General features: G+C 43.5%; 1 protein-coding gene across 1 annotated transcript in view; it reads left to right on the top strand.

Annotated features, from left to right (window-relative positions):
• The first annotated feature begins 12,295 nt into the window (after window positions 1-12,295).
• LOC142141049 (keratin, type II cytoskeletal 80-like) overlaps window positions 12,296-14,337 on the top strand; it is a 53,219-nt gene continuing 51,177 nt past the window's right edge. Inside the window, exon 1 of the mRNA XM_075199135.1 lies at window positions 12,296-12,822. Within this exon, the coding sequence (XP_075055236.1) occupies window positions 12,559-12,822 (264 nt within the window). The 5' untranslated portion in view covers window positions 12,296-12,558. The remainder of the gene's footprint in view (window positions 12,823-14,337) is intronic.

Here is a 14,337-nt window from a genome sequence, read left to right as displayed (position 1 = left end):
GTTCTTTACAGCTTCCACCTTGTCCAATTGGGGTTTCACCTGTCACTGCACCACTATGTAGCCTAAGCACTTAGGGCTAGATTTACTAAGCTGCAAGTTTGAAAAAGTGGGGATGTTGCCTATAGCAACCAATCAGATTCTAGCTGTTATACTGTAGAAAGTACTAAATAAATGAAAGCTAGAATCTGATTCGTTGCTATAGGCAACATCCCCACTTTTTCAAACCCGCAGCTTAGTAAATCTAGCCCTTAGTCTCTTTTATAGCTGCGCATTTTTCTGGAATAGCTGTAACCCAGCAGACTTTAAACATGCCAATATGGCCTCTACCTTCAGAAGATGAGTCTCCCAGTCCTGGGAATGAATGACAATATCATCCAAGTATGCTGAAGCATGAGTAGCATGAGGCCACAGGAGCTTATCCATAGCTCATTGGAAGGGGGTAGGAGTATCGTGTAGGGCAAAGGGAAGAACCTTATACTGTAAAAAGTCATGCCGGATGCCGGTGAAAAATGGTTTGTTTTTTTTGCTTGACTGAAAGGGTAAGAGGGACCTGCCTGAAGGGTGGTCATATAATTACTACCGCTAAGTTCTCTAACTCATCTACCTGGGGCATGGGGTAGGAATCAAACTGCGAGACGCTATTTAATTTGCGGCAGTCATTGCAGAATCTTATGGTCCCATTGGGTTTTGGTACAAGTACAATCAAACTATTCCACTCACTTTTTTTGGTCACATCCATTTTTGGCACATTCCCCTTTACTGCCAGCCATCTTGCTTCCAAGAAACGATATGACTTCTGTTTGACTACCACCCTCAGAAGAGAATTGATACCATGTTCAATTAGGGTGGTATCTCCTGACAGAGCCAAAAAAGTTCCTGTTCCAACATATCATGTCCTCAGCTTGCTGCCTTTGCTGGGGAGACATAGAGTACCCAATTGGCATCTTGGTCTCTTAAACAATGGTACCGACTAAACCAGTCTCTGTGTTCTCATCATGCCAGGGTTTCAGGAAATTTACATAATAGAGCTACTTTTCCCTTCTCCTACCCAACTGCCGTGCTTTGTAGTTTAGCGGTCCTACTGCCTCTGTCCCCTCATATGGACCTTGCCAGTGAGCAAACAGCATACTCACTTCAGTTTAACCAGTACCAGGAGTTTGTCGCCCAGCTGAAAAACACAAACTACTGCAGACTTATCATAGTTCCTCTTTTGCCATTCTTGCTCAATTTGAACTTTGTTGGACTAAGGGACCTCTTTTTGCCAACCTTACATACAGCTGTGAAACAAACTGAACAATATTTGGTTCTTTAGGCCACTGTTGCTCACAACCTTTTTAAGGACATCTAAAATATCTCTCGGGTGCCTCTCATACAGAACTTCGAAAAGGACTAAAGCCTGCTGATGCTTGTGGGACCTCTCGTACCACAAACATTAAGCATTACCGTCTTTCTTCTCTGTTTGTGGATGATACAGAGAGGTATGAAGCAGCTATACTTTTGGAGCCGACAAAGATCCCTCATGAGTTTAGACATGAATAGGGTGCCCCGGTATGTTATAATCTTCTTATGGTATAACAGAAGCAAGTTTTTAGCAATGGTACTGGATTTTATATTTCTTAGTGGAATGGCCTCGATATCGGGTGGTATAGTCCAGGATAACTAGAACATATTGATGTCTGTGAGCAGACCTAAGCAAATCCATTGCTATACGTTCAAAAGGACCTGAATTACTGGATTGGGAACAAGGAGTGCCCAATAATCAGGTTTAGGACAAGTTCTTTGATATACAGGACAAGAATGGCAATACTTCTTTACTGCCATATACATTCCTGGCCAATAAATATTAATATGATTCTTTTGTAGTTCTTATCCTCTCAAAAATGTCTCCCACAAACATGTTTTCATGGTGCCTTTAAGAATAATGAAACATATTTTCAGTGCCAACAATTGTGCAACCATTTTCCCCTGCACATTAACTTGAACCACATTTTTCAAAACATTTCCAAGAGTGGCATCATTTAGCTGGTCATGTGCAAAGTCTCTTAAAGGTAACAAATTGGGTATTACCGACCAGTCAGGATCCCTTGTCTGGAGTTGTGGAGACCCCATCTATGACATCCCCCACCAGCGACAAAGATGGATTATTTCACCAGAGCAGCTGCCCACTCCTTCTATGATAGCGACGGACTCTTGTACAGCATTAAAGAATGGCAACTCCACAATTTCAGAAAGCATATCTTCTATCCTCAAGTATGTCTGTCAAGATTGGATTTTCTGCTTTTGAGTCAATTGCCGATATATCCATCCGGACTTGCTGTTGGAGGACTTCTTTAAACAACAAAAACTCTCTGCCCGAAATGAGCGGGTTAGGATGCTTTGGTGCAAAGGCAGCTAGCCAAGTAAACGTCTCTTCTTTAACAGTGACCAAGCAATTCATATTCTTCGGTGTACCATGGGTGTACAGTACTTTAACACTGGACAGCCTGGTGTTTGTTTATGCACTCTGGCATAACAGAGTTAGAGACTAAAGTGAGTTCACTGCCGAAATACATCAAAGCTAAAAATACATTTTAGGCCTGGCTTTAACTGGTTTCCTGTCTGCAGTAGCTTTCCTGTTGACTCCCTTCAAAAGGACACATAAACACAGCTTTCATTGATGCATTGGCTTTGAAAGTCACTCAGAAGTTTGGTCTGGTGAAGAGCTCCAAACCTTCACCACAATATAAAGTTCTTCAAAATCTCAGACTGCAATACCCGCATTTGCAACACTAGGTCCAAACCATGGATACAGTGGTCTATGGCCAGAATGTTGATCATCTGGTTGGAGGAGTGTTTCTCAGGCTACAGCCACTTTTAAGAATCTTGGAGAAATCGGATAGTTGTGACTGACCTGTTTTTCTGCAACAAAGTGCCAATCATGGAAGCGCTGGGCTCTGGTCAGCCCTGTAAATCCAATGCGGGCTAATATTTCAGCCTTCAAGTGCAGATAGTCAAGGTGTCTCAGTGGTTAGCACTTCTGCCTCACAGATCTGGGGTCATGAGTTTGTTTCCTGACCAGTGCGTTATCTGTGTGGAATATGTATGTTCTCCCCATGTTTGTGTGGGTTTCCTCCGGGTGCTCCAAAAACATAGTAGTAGGCTAGTTAACTGGGTGTGGTAGGACAGTGTGACTGAGAATTCCCCGACAACACTTATAGCGACATGGTAAACGCAAAGTCTGTCATACTGCAAATACAGACTGTTTGAAAAAGTGACAGGCAGCAACTGCGATACATGAATATACCATCACACAGACCGACATTAGTTTGAAGAGCGACACTTACATTCCTGCTGTTAAGGGGGAAATGCAAGGAGCCGGCAGGTGCATAATGTTTTTTACAAAGGCTCGTACATTGTACACCCACCGGCTCCTTGCAATGCCCCCTTAACAGCAGGAATGTAAGTGTCGCTCTTCAAACTGACGTCCATCTGTGTGATGGTATCTTCATGTATTGCAATTGTTTGCTGTACCTTTTACAAACTGTTTGTATTGGCAGTATGTCGGGAAAGACAGCCTTCGCATTTATCATGTCGCTATAAGTGTTGTCAACGTTTTCTTATTCGCATTAATGACTACCACCGAATTAACTGCAGGCAAAATGTTCAATGGGACAAGGATTTATGTGATTGACAAATATTCTCTGTACAGTTTTGCAGAATTGGTGGCGCTATATAAATAAATGATGATAGTCAGAGGCCTGTGCCTCGTCTAAGTCCATGTAAGTTCTAACACCATTGTAATAAAGACACCAGGTAGATGACAGTACACAGTTCATTTGTTTTTTTTGTTCATTAAAGACAAAGTTGCAAACTAGCACTGACTAACACAGCCACACTGTTTATATACCGGCCCACTAGTTAGGTATCAGTCACCCCATCCCCAACAAAGGCACACACTTATATACCTAACTACCACCTAAGCACTAACCTAATCGCCCATTAAACATAGGACTACCATCTGTATGAGTTTATGTAACACTGCAGACTGTCACACAATCCTTCCAGTCTATACTGTCTTGGGGATTGCTCTCTTTGCCCACAATATATATTGTAACAAAAGGAGGCATTTAGCTGGCAATATGCAGAGAAAGCAGGAAAGTAGAGTAAAACATTGGCACAGTTATGTACCTAGGTGGAGATTAAACCAGGTAAAAACATATGTGTAGTTTAAAATTGGTTTACTTACATGATTTAAAAGCTGCTTCCTCTCAGCAAACAGACACGGTGGGTCTGATAGTCTAAACAGAGCCAGGGATGGGCGTTTCCTTTTAAAGAGAAGGTGGGTGTGTCACCTGTCCATCAAGCTAGGCCTGTGGGAGGAGTGTCAGGTATAAAACCCTGCTTGTTTCATTGTTCAGGGAGATCAACGCTGGGCTAGCTGGTTGATCTGTTCAGAGAGCTGGACTATGTATAGTAAGCGTTGAGGGTCTCCATAATTGCTGTGCAAGTATACAGTGTCAAAACATTATTACCATCCTGACAATAAAGAACCATAAAAAAGAAGTTGTACGCGTGTGCTTCAGCAGTAGCGGGCTCTTGCCACAAGTGGTGTCAGGAGTGGGATGCTCCGGGAAGCAAGTTTCCGCTACCCAACCCGCTCAGACGTCAACATGGAGGAAGTACTGAGAACCCTCGTGAATGTGGCCGCTGCGCAGCAACAGCAGCAAGCTCAGATGCTACAAGTCGCTGAGGCACAGGTGGAAAACACAAGGCTCTTAAGAGAAGAGTTAAGCCAGGTGAGGCATGACAGAAATGAACCACCTAGTCCTGTTCTCCTGAAAATTTCACCAGCTGATGACGTAGAAGCATATCTGGTGTCTTTCGAGAGACTTGCAAAAGGGCAAAATGGCCTCCTAAAGATTGGGCTGAGAGACTGGCGCCATATCTGACTGGTGGAGCTCAGCGAGCTTATATGGATCTAGATGAGGAACGGGCCTCTGATTATCTGTGTCTAAAGTCTGAGATATTGGCTCGCATTGGAGTTTCCGGGCCAAGCAGAGCCCAGCGCTATCACCAATGGCGCTATGATAAAGAAAAACCGGTCAGAGAGCAAGTGGCTGAGCTATCTAAAATTTTAAAGAAGTGGCTGCAGCCTGAGGAGAATTTGTCTTCTCGGATTATTGAAGTTCTGGCGATAGATCACTGCATCCGGGGGCTGAACCGCGATTTGCAAAGGTGGGTTCTGCAATCAGACCCACGAACTTATGAAGAGCTTGCCACCATGGTAGAAAGGTTTTGTGCGCTACAGCAAATGACTAAAGAACCTGCATTTGTGCCAAAGCCGCTGCCACGCCAAAAGCCAGGTTTGACAAATCTTGTCACAGGGCCCAATGGAAAAACTGCTTCGGACAGAGGGCCAGGTGCAAAGCTGTCTAATCTGAAGTGTTTTGAATGTGGTGAGCCAGGCTACTTTAAGGCAGAGTGTCCTAAACTACAGGAACCCATGGACTGTTCTGTAGCACATATTGGACCTGCATCTCCAAGCTGTTTTACCATGAGTTCCACATCAGGAAGTCCTTGTTTGTTCCGGGTGACTGTGCTAATCAACCAAAACCTTGTTCTGGCCTTGGTTGACTCGGGGAGTGAACTCTCATTGGTTTCCAGCTCTGCTTTACCCGAAACCATAATTTCTCGGTTGCCCAAAGTGAAAGTTCTTTGCGTACATGGCACAACAGAGGAGTATGAAAGAACAATACTACCAGTCACACTCAAAGACAAAACTGTTATGGTGGTAGCTGCCATAGTACCTAAACTCCCATATCCACTCATTTTGGGGCGAGACATCCCACTGTTTAATGATGTCCTCGGTGAGCGGATCCGGCCGGACATGCCGGCAACTGATGCAACGGTCGGAAGCCCGGTTTTAAAGGCATCGCCTAAGAATCCACAACATCTGGAGATCGATCTTTGGGAACCGCCAAACCGGAATGCCATCCTGGGAGTCACAGCAGGAGTTCCACAAAAGCATCCAACTGTGGGAAACATGGACAGTCCAAACTAGCATTGGTCGGTGATGTCGCAGATGAGCCCACCCCGCCTGTCAGTGAGGATACGGACTGGTCCACAATACCAATTTTGTTTCCTTTGCAGGACTTTGCTCGAGACAAACTTAATGATGCCACTTTGGAACATGCCTTTAAAAGTGTGACTGAGGTAAATGGGGTAGCGAAAGCCGCCCAGCCTGCAGAAGGTATAACATATTTTATTGTTAAAAATAATTTCCTGTATAGAGTTGCTAATGTACAGGGGGAAAAAGTAGAACAATTAATGGTTCCTTAGGTCCATGTACCCCTAGTGTTAAAAGCAGCACATACACATGTCTGTGGGGGACACCTAAGGGAAGGATAAAACACGGGAACGAGTTCTGCTTAGGTTTTACTGGCCCGGTGTACACATGGCAGTGAAAAAGTATTGCCGGTCATGTCCCATTTGTCAGAGAACCTGTCCCAAACCCATGTACAGGGCACCTCTCATTCCAATACCAATAGTACAAGTTCCCTTTGAACGGATAGCTATGGACCTTGTGGGGCCCCTGGAAAAATCTGCACGTGGACACCAATATATACTAGTGGTGCTTGACTATGCAACCAGGTATCCAGAGGCAATTCCCCTACGAAACATAAAGTCCAGCACCATAGCTAAAGAACTTGTATTGATGTTTACATGCTTGGGAATACCCAAAGAAATTCTCACAGATCAGGGTACTCCATTCATGTTTAAACTGATGAAGGACATGTGCCAGTTGCTAGGGGTTACGGCGCTTCACACCTCTGTATACCATCCACAAACAGATGGCTTGGTGGAACGCTTTAACCGCACATTAAAGCACATGCTCAGGAAATCAGTGGCTCAAGAGAAAAAAGAATGGGACACTCTTATTCCCTATTTAATGTTTGCCATCCGTGAGGTACCTCAAGCTTCAACAGGGTTTAGTCCCTTTGAGTTATTGTTTGGGAGACAGCCCAGGGGTATCTTGGGTATTTTAAAAGAAGTGTGGGAGCAGCAAGGTCCCAGGGAGCCAAATCTGGTACAATTTGTGTCCCAAATGTATGAAAGGCTAGGAAAGATAGGACCATTGTGCAGCAACTTGTAAAAGAGGCTCAGGAACGACAGAAGAAAAGTTATGACAAAAGTGCTGTTGTTCGATCTTTCAAGCCTGGGGACAAGGTCCTAGTCCTGGTTCCTACCCAGGAAAGCAAACTTTTCGGTCCATATGAAGTTCTAGAGGCTGTCGGTCCTGTCAATTACAGAGTCCACCAGTTAGGTAGGAGAAGGGAGGAGAAAATATATCATGTGATCCTCCTTAAACCCTGGCATGATGAGTAAACCTCTCCTCAGGTAGTGAGTACTGCCATTGAAAAGTCTGAAGTGCCCATAGAGCCAGCCTTGTCCATTCAGCAGAGACAACAGACTGAAGAAATGATTCGCCGGTACAGGGATGTCTTCTCTTCCATTCCTGGGCGCACTACCTTAATTGAACACGACATTGTCACTGCGCCAGGAGTCATTGTCAAGCAGAAGCCATATCGTACTTCAGAAGCCAGACGGGTGGACGTGAGAAAGGAGGTCGAGAAGATGCTCCAGTTAGATGTAATTAAAGAGTCCACTAGTGAATGGAATAGTCCCATTGTGCTTGTCCCGAAACCCAATGGGACAATTAGGTTCTGCAATGACTTTAGGCGCCTAAACAGTATGTCGCAGTTTGATGCCTATCCGATGCCATGTGTGGATGAACTAGAGGAAAATCTTGCTGGTAGCAATTATTTAACAACCCTTGATCTAACAAAGGGTTATTGGCAAGTTCCCCTTACTTCCACGGCCAAGCCAAAGACTGCATTTTCCACCCCTGATGGTCTCTATAAATATAAAGTCCTACCATTTGGGTTGCATGGGGCACCTGCCACCTTCCAAAGGGCTATGAATAAATTGCTACGACCTCACACAGCTTATGCAGCTGCTTACTTGGACGATATAGTGATTTCTACCCCAGACTGGGGATCACATTTAGCCAAAGTTGAGGCGGTCTTAGCTTCATTACGGTCCGCAGGGTTAACAGCTAACCCAGAGAAATGTGCCATAGCCATGAGAGAAGACAAATATTTGGGGTACATTGTTGGTCGAGGGCATGTAAAACCCCAGCTAGACAAAGTGGAGGCAGTCAAAAATTGGACAAGACCAGAGAAAAAGTCACAGTTAAGAACCTTTTTAGGCTTAGTAGGTTACTACAGGCGGTTTGTAAGCCACTTCGCCACTAGAGCTGCTCCACTTACGGACATATTAAAAAAAAGTTGTCCAGATAGATTAACCTGGTCTGACTCTGCAGAGACCACCTGGTCTGATCTTCGGTTAGCTCTTTGTTCCTCTCCAGTTCTACAAGCACCAGATTTTACCCGGAGGTTCTTCCTCCAATCTGATGCTTCTGGTGTTGGCTTAGGTGCAGTCTTGTCACAGGAGAAGAATGGAGTAGAAAATCCTGTCCTGTACCTAAGTCGTAAGTTGCTTCCAAGGGAACAAAAATATACCACTGTGGAGAAAGAATGTCTCGCCATAAAATGGCCTAAAGAAGCTCTGCGCTATTATCTCCTAGGCAGAGAGTTCACCCTAATAACAGACCATGCACCATTAAGATGGATGCAGAACAACCGGGAGGTAAATGCCAAGGTAACCCGCTGGTTCTTGGCACTACAACCTTTCAAGTTCTCAGTAGAACATAGGCCTGGGATTCTACACAAAAATGCAGATGCGTTGTCAAGAAAATATGCGCTCCTCGCGAAGTCCGCGTCCCCCTACTTGGAGACGCTAGGGGGAGGGATATGTAACAAAAGGAGGCATTTAGCTGGCAATATGCAGAAAAAGCAGGGAAGTAGAGTAAAACATTGGCACAGTTATGTACCCAGGTGGAGATTAAACCAGGTAAAAACATATGTGTAGTTTAAAATTGGTTTACTTACATGATTTAAAAGCTGCTTCCTCTCAGCAAACGGACACGGTGGGTCTGATAGTCTAAACAGAGCCAGCGATGGGCGTTTCCTTTTAAAGAGAAGGTGGGTGTGTCACCTGTCCATCAAGCTAGGCCTGTGGGTGGAGTGTCAGGTATAAAACCCTGCTTGTTTCATTGTTCAGGGAGATCAACGCTGGGCTAGCTGGCTGATCTGGACAGAGAGCTGGACTATGTATAGTAAGCGTTGAGGGTCTCCATAATTGCTGTGCAAGTATACAGTGTCAAAACATTATTACCATCCTGACAATAAAGAACCATAAAAAGGAAGAAGTTGTACGCGTGTGCTTCTGCAGTAGCGGGCTCTTGCCACAATATATATATATATATATATATATATGCATATACATACATACATACACACACAGACCAGCCACAACGTTGAAACCACAGGCAAGTGAAGTGAATAATATTGATTATCTCCTTACAATGTACCTGTCAAGGCGTGGGATACGTTAGAGAGCAAGTGAAGTCAGCTCTTGAAGTTGATGTGTTGGAAGCAGTAAAAATATGTGAACGTAAGGATCTCAGTGACTTTGACAAGGGCTACATTGTGATGGCTAGAAAACTGGGTCAGATCATCTCCAAAACGGCAGACCTTGTGGCGTGCTCCTGATATGCAGTGGTTAGTAGATACCACAAGTAGTCCTTGGAAGGACAACCAGTGAACTGGCGACAGGGTCATGGGTACTCATGTGGGGTATGAAAGCTAGCCCTTCTGGTCCAATCCCGCAGAAAAGCTACTATAGCACTAAATGCTAAATGCTTTCTGTGATAGAAAGGTACAAATACAGAGAAAATCCCCCAGTACACTACTACACCAGTAAAAGAGCTGTTATTTCTACTTATCATAAAAAATGCGTTGGTGGGGGGAGCTGGAAGAAAAAAAAACAAAAAACGATACTCACGTGATCGCCAGCGCCGTGTCCCTCCTCACCTCTTCTCCATTCACACTGACTGCCGGGCGTGACATCATCAGGTCACGCCCGTCAGTCAGTGTGGAGCGCCGCAGCCAGCATCAAGAAAGAAGACAGAAGAGGAGACAGAAGAGAAGAAAAGAAAGGAAAGAAGTTGACAAAAGGTAAGTAAAGAAACGGAGAGGCAAGGGGAGGAAAACAGAGAGGGACAGTACTATAAAGAAAGGGGAAAGAGGAACAGAGGAGGAAAAAAAAGTGGGAGAGAGGAACAGAGGAGAAAAAAAGTGGGAAAGAGAAACAGAGGAGAAAAAAAGGAGAGAGGAACAGAGGAGAAAAAAAGGTGGGAAAGAGGAACAGAGGAGGAAAAAAAAGTGGGAGAGAGGAACAGAGGAGAAAAAAAAGTGGGAAAGAGGAACAGAGGAGGAAAAAAAGGAGAGAGGCACAGAGGAGGAAAAAAAGGAGAGAGGCACAGAGGAATAAAATAAAGTGGGAGAGAGGCACAAAGGGAAAAAGGAGGGAAGGCAGCATGGAGGGCGCAGTGTGAGCATAAGGGGCACAGTGTAGTTGTGAAGAAGGGGCACAGTATTGTGTGTGTGATGGCACAGGGGGCTTGTTGCAATGTAGTGAGTGTGAGGTAGGTGGTGGCTAATTAATGGGTGCTATTTTGTTTGTAGGGTGATGGTGGGGACTATTAATTTAAGATGGGGTGGTTTGGGGGCTATTGAATGTTGGGGTGAGTTTAGGGAGAATGAGGTCTATTTATTAAATGTGACTATGAATTATTTAATGGCAGTGATGGTTGCAAGAAATAGGTACTGCTGGGGCTGTTTGCAGGAAGGGAAATAGGTTTATTTATTAAATGTGAATAGTATTATTTTAATGTTGGGGCTGGAGGAAGGCCTAATTATTAATCGTGAGTGCTATTGATTTAACGCCGGGGCTGGCTGTAATTTTCTAAATGTAGCCATTTTTTTTCAAACTAGGTCCTTCAACATTCCTGGATCCGGACAAGCCACAACTAAAGAAACCAGCAGCCACAGGTAGTGAAAGTGAGAAGAACAGGTAGGAGAGAGCAGCACAGTGTGTGAAATGTTGTGATTCTAGTAGGGACAATGGCAATTTTTGGTGAATGTTGTGCCCAATGTAAGGTGTAGGCCAAGACTGAACTGTTTGTGTACACACTGCATTCTTTGTATACTACACTGTGGTGGTAAATGTCCTGAAAGTCAGGAGTGTTTAAAACATATGTGACGCTCCGGCGAATTGAGAGTCTAGTAATTTTGATGCTAGCCACACCCCAATGGTGCATTTGGCATGCCCCCAAATGCATGACCACACCTCCGAAAAATTTTGCGCCGCCGTTAGGCTAGCCACGCCCCAACAGCGCATTGCCATGCCCCTGAATGTATGACTACATACTAAAAAAAAAATTATGACTATGAGGGGGGGCCCCATGAATTTGTTGTACCCGGGCCCTAAATTCCTCTTGGCAGCCCTGGGTAAATTTAAAATGTGATGGCAGATTTATAGTTGGAGTAGGATATGTCCTACATCAACTAGAAATTTCATTGTAAAAATAAAGCTATCACGTATTTGTGTGCTTCATGAAAAAGCAGTATTTAACTTATGTGCAAAATAATAAACTAATTTGCACCCCTTGCATTGTAACATGGTTTGCCCAGGAAAAAACTTACTTGTTTTGTGCCTTACTTTTCTTAATGAATCAGGTCCCGAGAGTCCCTATTTTTGAGCCATACATATAGGTGTTTTTAAACTTACCAAGAGGTACCCCAAAAAGCCTCAAAATGACAATACAGCCCCAGCAAGTCCTACTTTAGTTCAATTAAACAAACTCTTGTATCTGCAGATCTGGTGCCTAGGCACCAAATACATATTTCTCCTCAACCAGGTCCATCCTGCAGATATACACATTTCACAATGGCCAGCATCTTCAAGAACAAATCCATGCGCATTAGCCTGTTAATGCTTCTCACAGACTCAGACACACCGCTCTGAGAGCAGCTTGTTGAACTGGAGACCAGTTATGTCAATTTGTAAGCATTACCAGATGCAAAGAAACACAAACTCTAGTATGCCCATTCCTACTTAATCAATTTGGGAATTAGGTTTTCTGGCCCCTTAATATTCAAATGTGCCACATCGGATATATCCTATGATGTAGCTTCTGCTTGTGAGGAGATTTATACAGTTCTTGTGAAATAGCTTCTTTTACCTGTCCCAGCGTGTACTACTAACACTTAAAGAGACTGATTGTTTTTGCCTACCGACTGCGTTAGAACACTTATAGCAAAGAATTGTGTATTGCATTGTACTTATATTTAAAGTGCATAAAGAATGGGCATGTAAAAATCAATGTATTTCACTGTACATACATGTGAATGATTTTTGTGTATGCCACATTAGCATACCCAATGGATGACACCCTGCTGTATTTTTCAGACAGCTGGTAATTGCAGCCTCTCCCTGTGTCAGGCACACCCAGGCTGTGTTCTCCCGCTCTGGAAGACAGTGCTTCTCACAGAGTACTGACAACAAAAAAGATTTTGTTACCGGAGTTCACAGCAAGTATACTAACTAGTCGAAATGGCTACTTTCTCTAATTCCTCTGGCTATGATTTGCCTCCATGGCAACCAGGTTGTTTAAGTGGCGAAAATAATTTGTTTCCCAGCCCATTTCCATCGGAAGGATATTCAACAGAGTCTTGTACTACTGATGGTTCCTATACTCAAAGCTTTGAAAAGACTTTTAAATCAAAACTCAGAGTGACTTCCGATACCCAGCCAGCCTATTGTTTAGAGGATGGAGAGGCAAAGATGAGTGCATCACTGACCTCCATCAGTGACAAGGTGAGTACAGAGGGAAGGGCAGATCATGACAGGACTATACATTCCTACAAAAAGTAAAACTGCATTGTTGAATTTAAAGGAAACCAGTATAGAGAAGCAGTGATGGAACACTACATTCTCTATTATGTAATGTTAGAAGGTATATACTGTAGTTTTCTGACTTTTCTCACACAATAGCTAAAAGTGCAAGCATAAAGTGTCTTAGCAAAACACTGTCATACTATCATTGCAGATTCTATTGTGTTTAAAGGATATTGTGCTGACTTTACACATGGAGCACATACGACACACTACTTTGTTAGAGAAAGGTCTGATTGTCCTATTGTAAAAGCTGCATTATGATAGATTGTTTCACTGGACATCATGGTCACAATGAATAGTGCAAATAGTGCACAGTTCACAGCTCTATCTGTCCACAACTACAGAGCGCATGTCAGAGGGCATGAAAGTACAGTTATTTGTACTGGAATAGCTCAGATTGTGTTCAAATACAGGACCATGGACTGCATTAGCCCTGCCATGGATTCTGTGGCCCAACTCACGCAGATCATTTAATGGCTCAATGTAAAGATTATTTTTTATAGGCTCTAGCCTGCAAATGATGACCAGAGGTTCCCTGGCCCCATCTGCCTTTAATTTCACCTGATGGATCTTTGTACAGAGGTACTTTGCAGCTTTGCAAAGGATGCCATCCTTCTGCAGCAACAACGTACATCCAACTCCAATAGGTGCAAAAGCAGTCGCATGCGAAGGAAAAATGTTTTTCTGTCTTCATAAATTACCACCATTGTTTTCTCTTGGCATTATGCAGATATGCATATCATCATTTCTGTATCATGATGCAAGGGCACAATTTGTATTTGCAGACCTCTGTCTGCCAGCAAGTTTGGTGTCAACAGCACAAGCCTCTATGATATTCTCAAATACAGAGTGAGAGTCAGTAAATCCTTCCTTCTTCCTTTCATATTTACAGTTGTGGCTAAAATTATTGGCACCCCTTTTTTCAAATTACTCACTATTTCCTCTAAACATAAGGTGAAATTAACAACAGAATTTTATGTCCACAATGCTTTCTTTGTTAATATACAGAACCTCTGTTTTTGATTCTTAACTGAATATTGTATATCATTTTAAATCAGAAAATTAAAGGAAATGGCATTGACAAAATTATTGACACCCTAGACTTAGATTTTATAGCAAAGCCTTTGGCCGAAATAACTGGAATGAACCGCTTCCTATAGCCATGGATGAGCTTCCTGCAACTCTGTACTGGCAGTTTGGTCGACACTTCTCCAGTTCTTGCAGATTTGAGGGATAATTTATCCCAATTTAGATTTAGATCAGGACTTGTTGCTGGCTATTCTGGCCACAGAATAGGCCAGCATATTATCTTGAACCATTCCTGGGTGCTTTTAAAGTGTGTTTCGGTTCATTGTCCTGCTGGAAGACCCATGACCTCGAAGCAGGACCAGTATTCTAACACTGGTTCAACATTGAGCTCCAAAATGGCCTGGT

The sequence above is a fragment of the Mixophyes fleayi genome, chromosome 2 (assembly GCF_038048845.1).
Source record: "Mixophyes fleayi isolate aMixFle1 chromosome 2, aMixFle1.hap1, whole genome shotgun sequence".
NCBI lineage: Eukaryota > Metazoa > Chordata > Amphibia > Anura > Limnodynastidae > Mixophyes > Mixophyes fleayi.
This window is presented reverse-complemented; position numbering and strand designations above follow the sequence as displayed.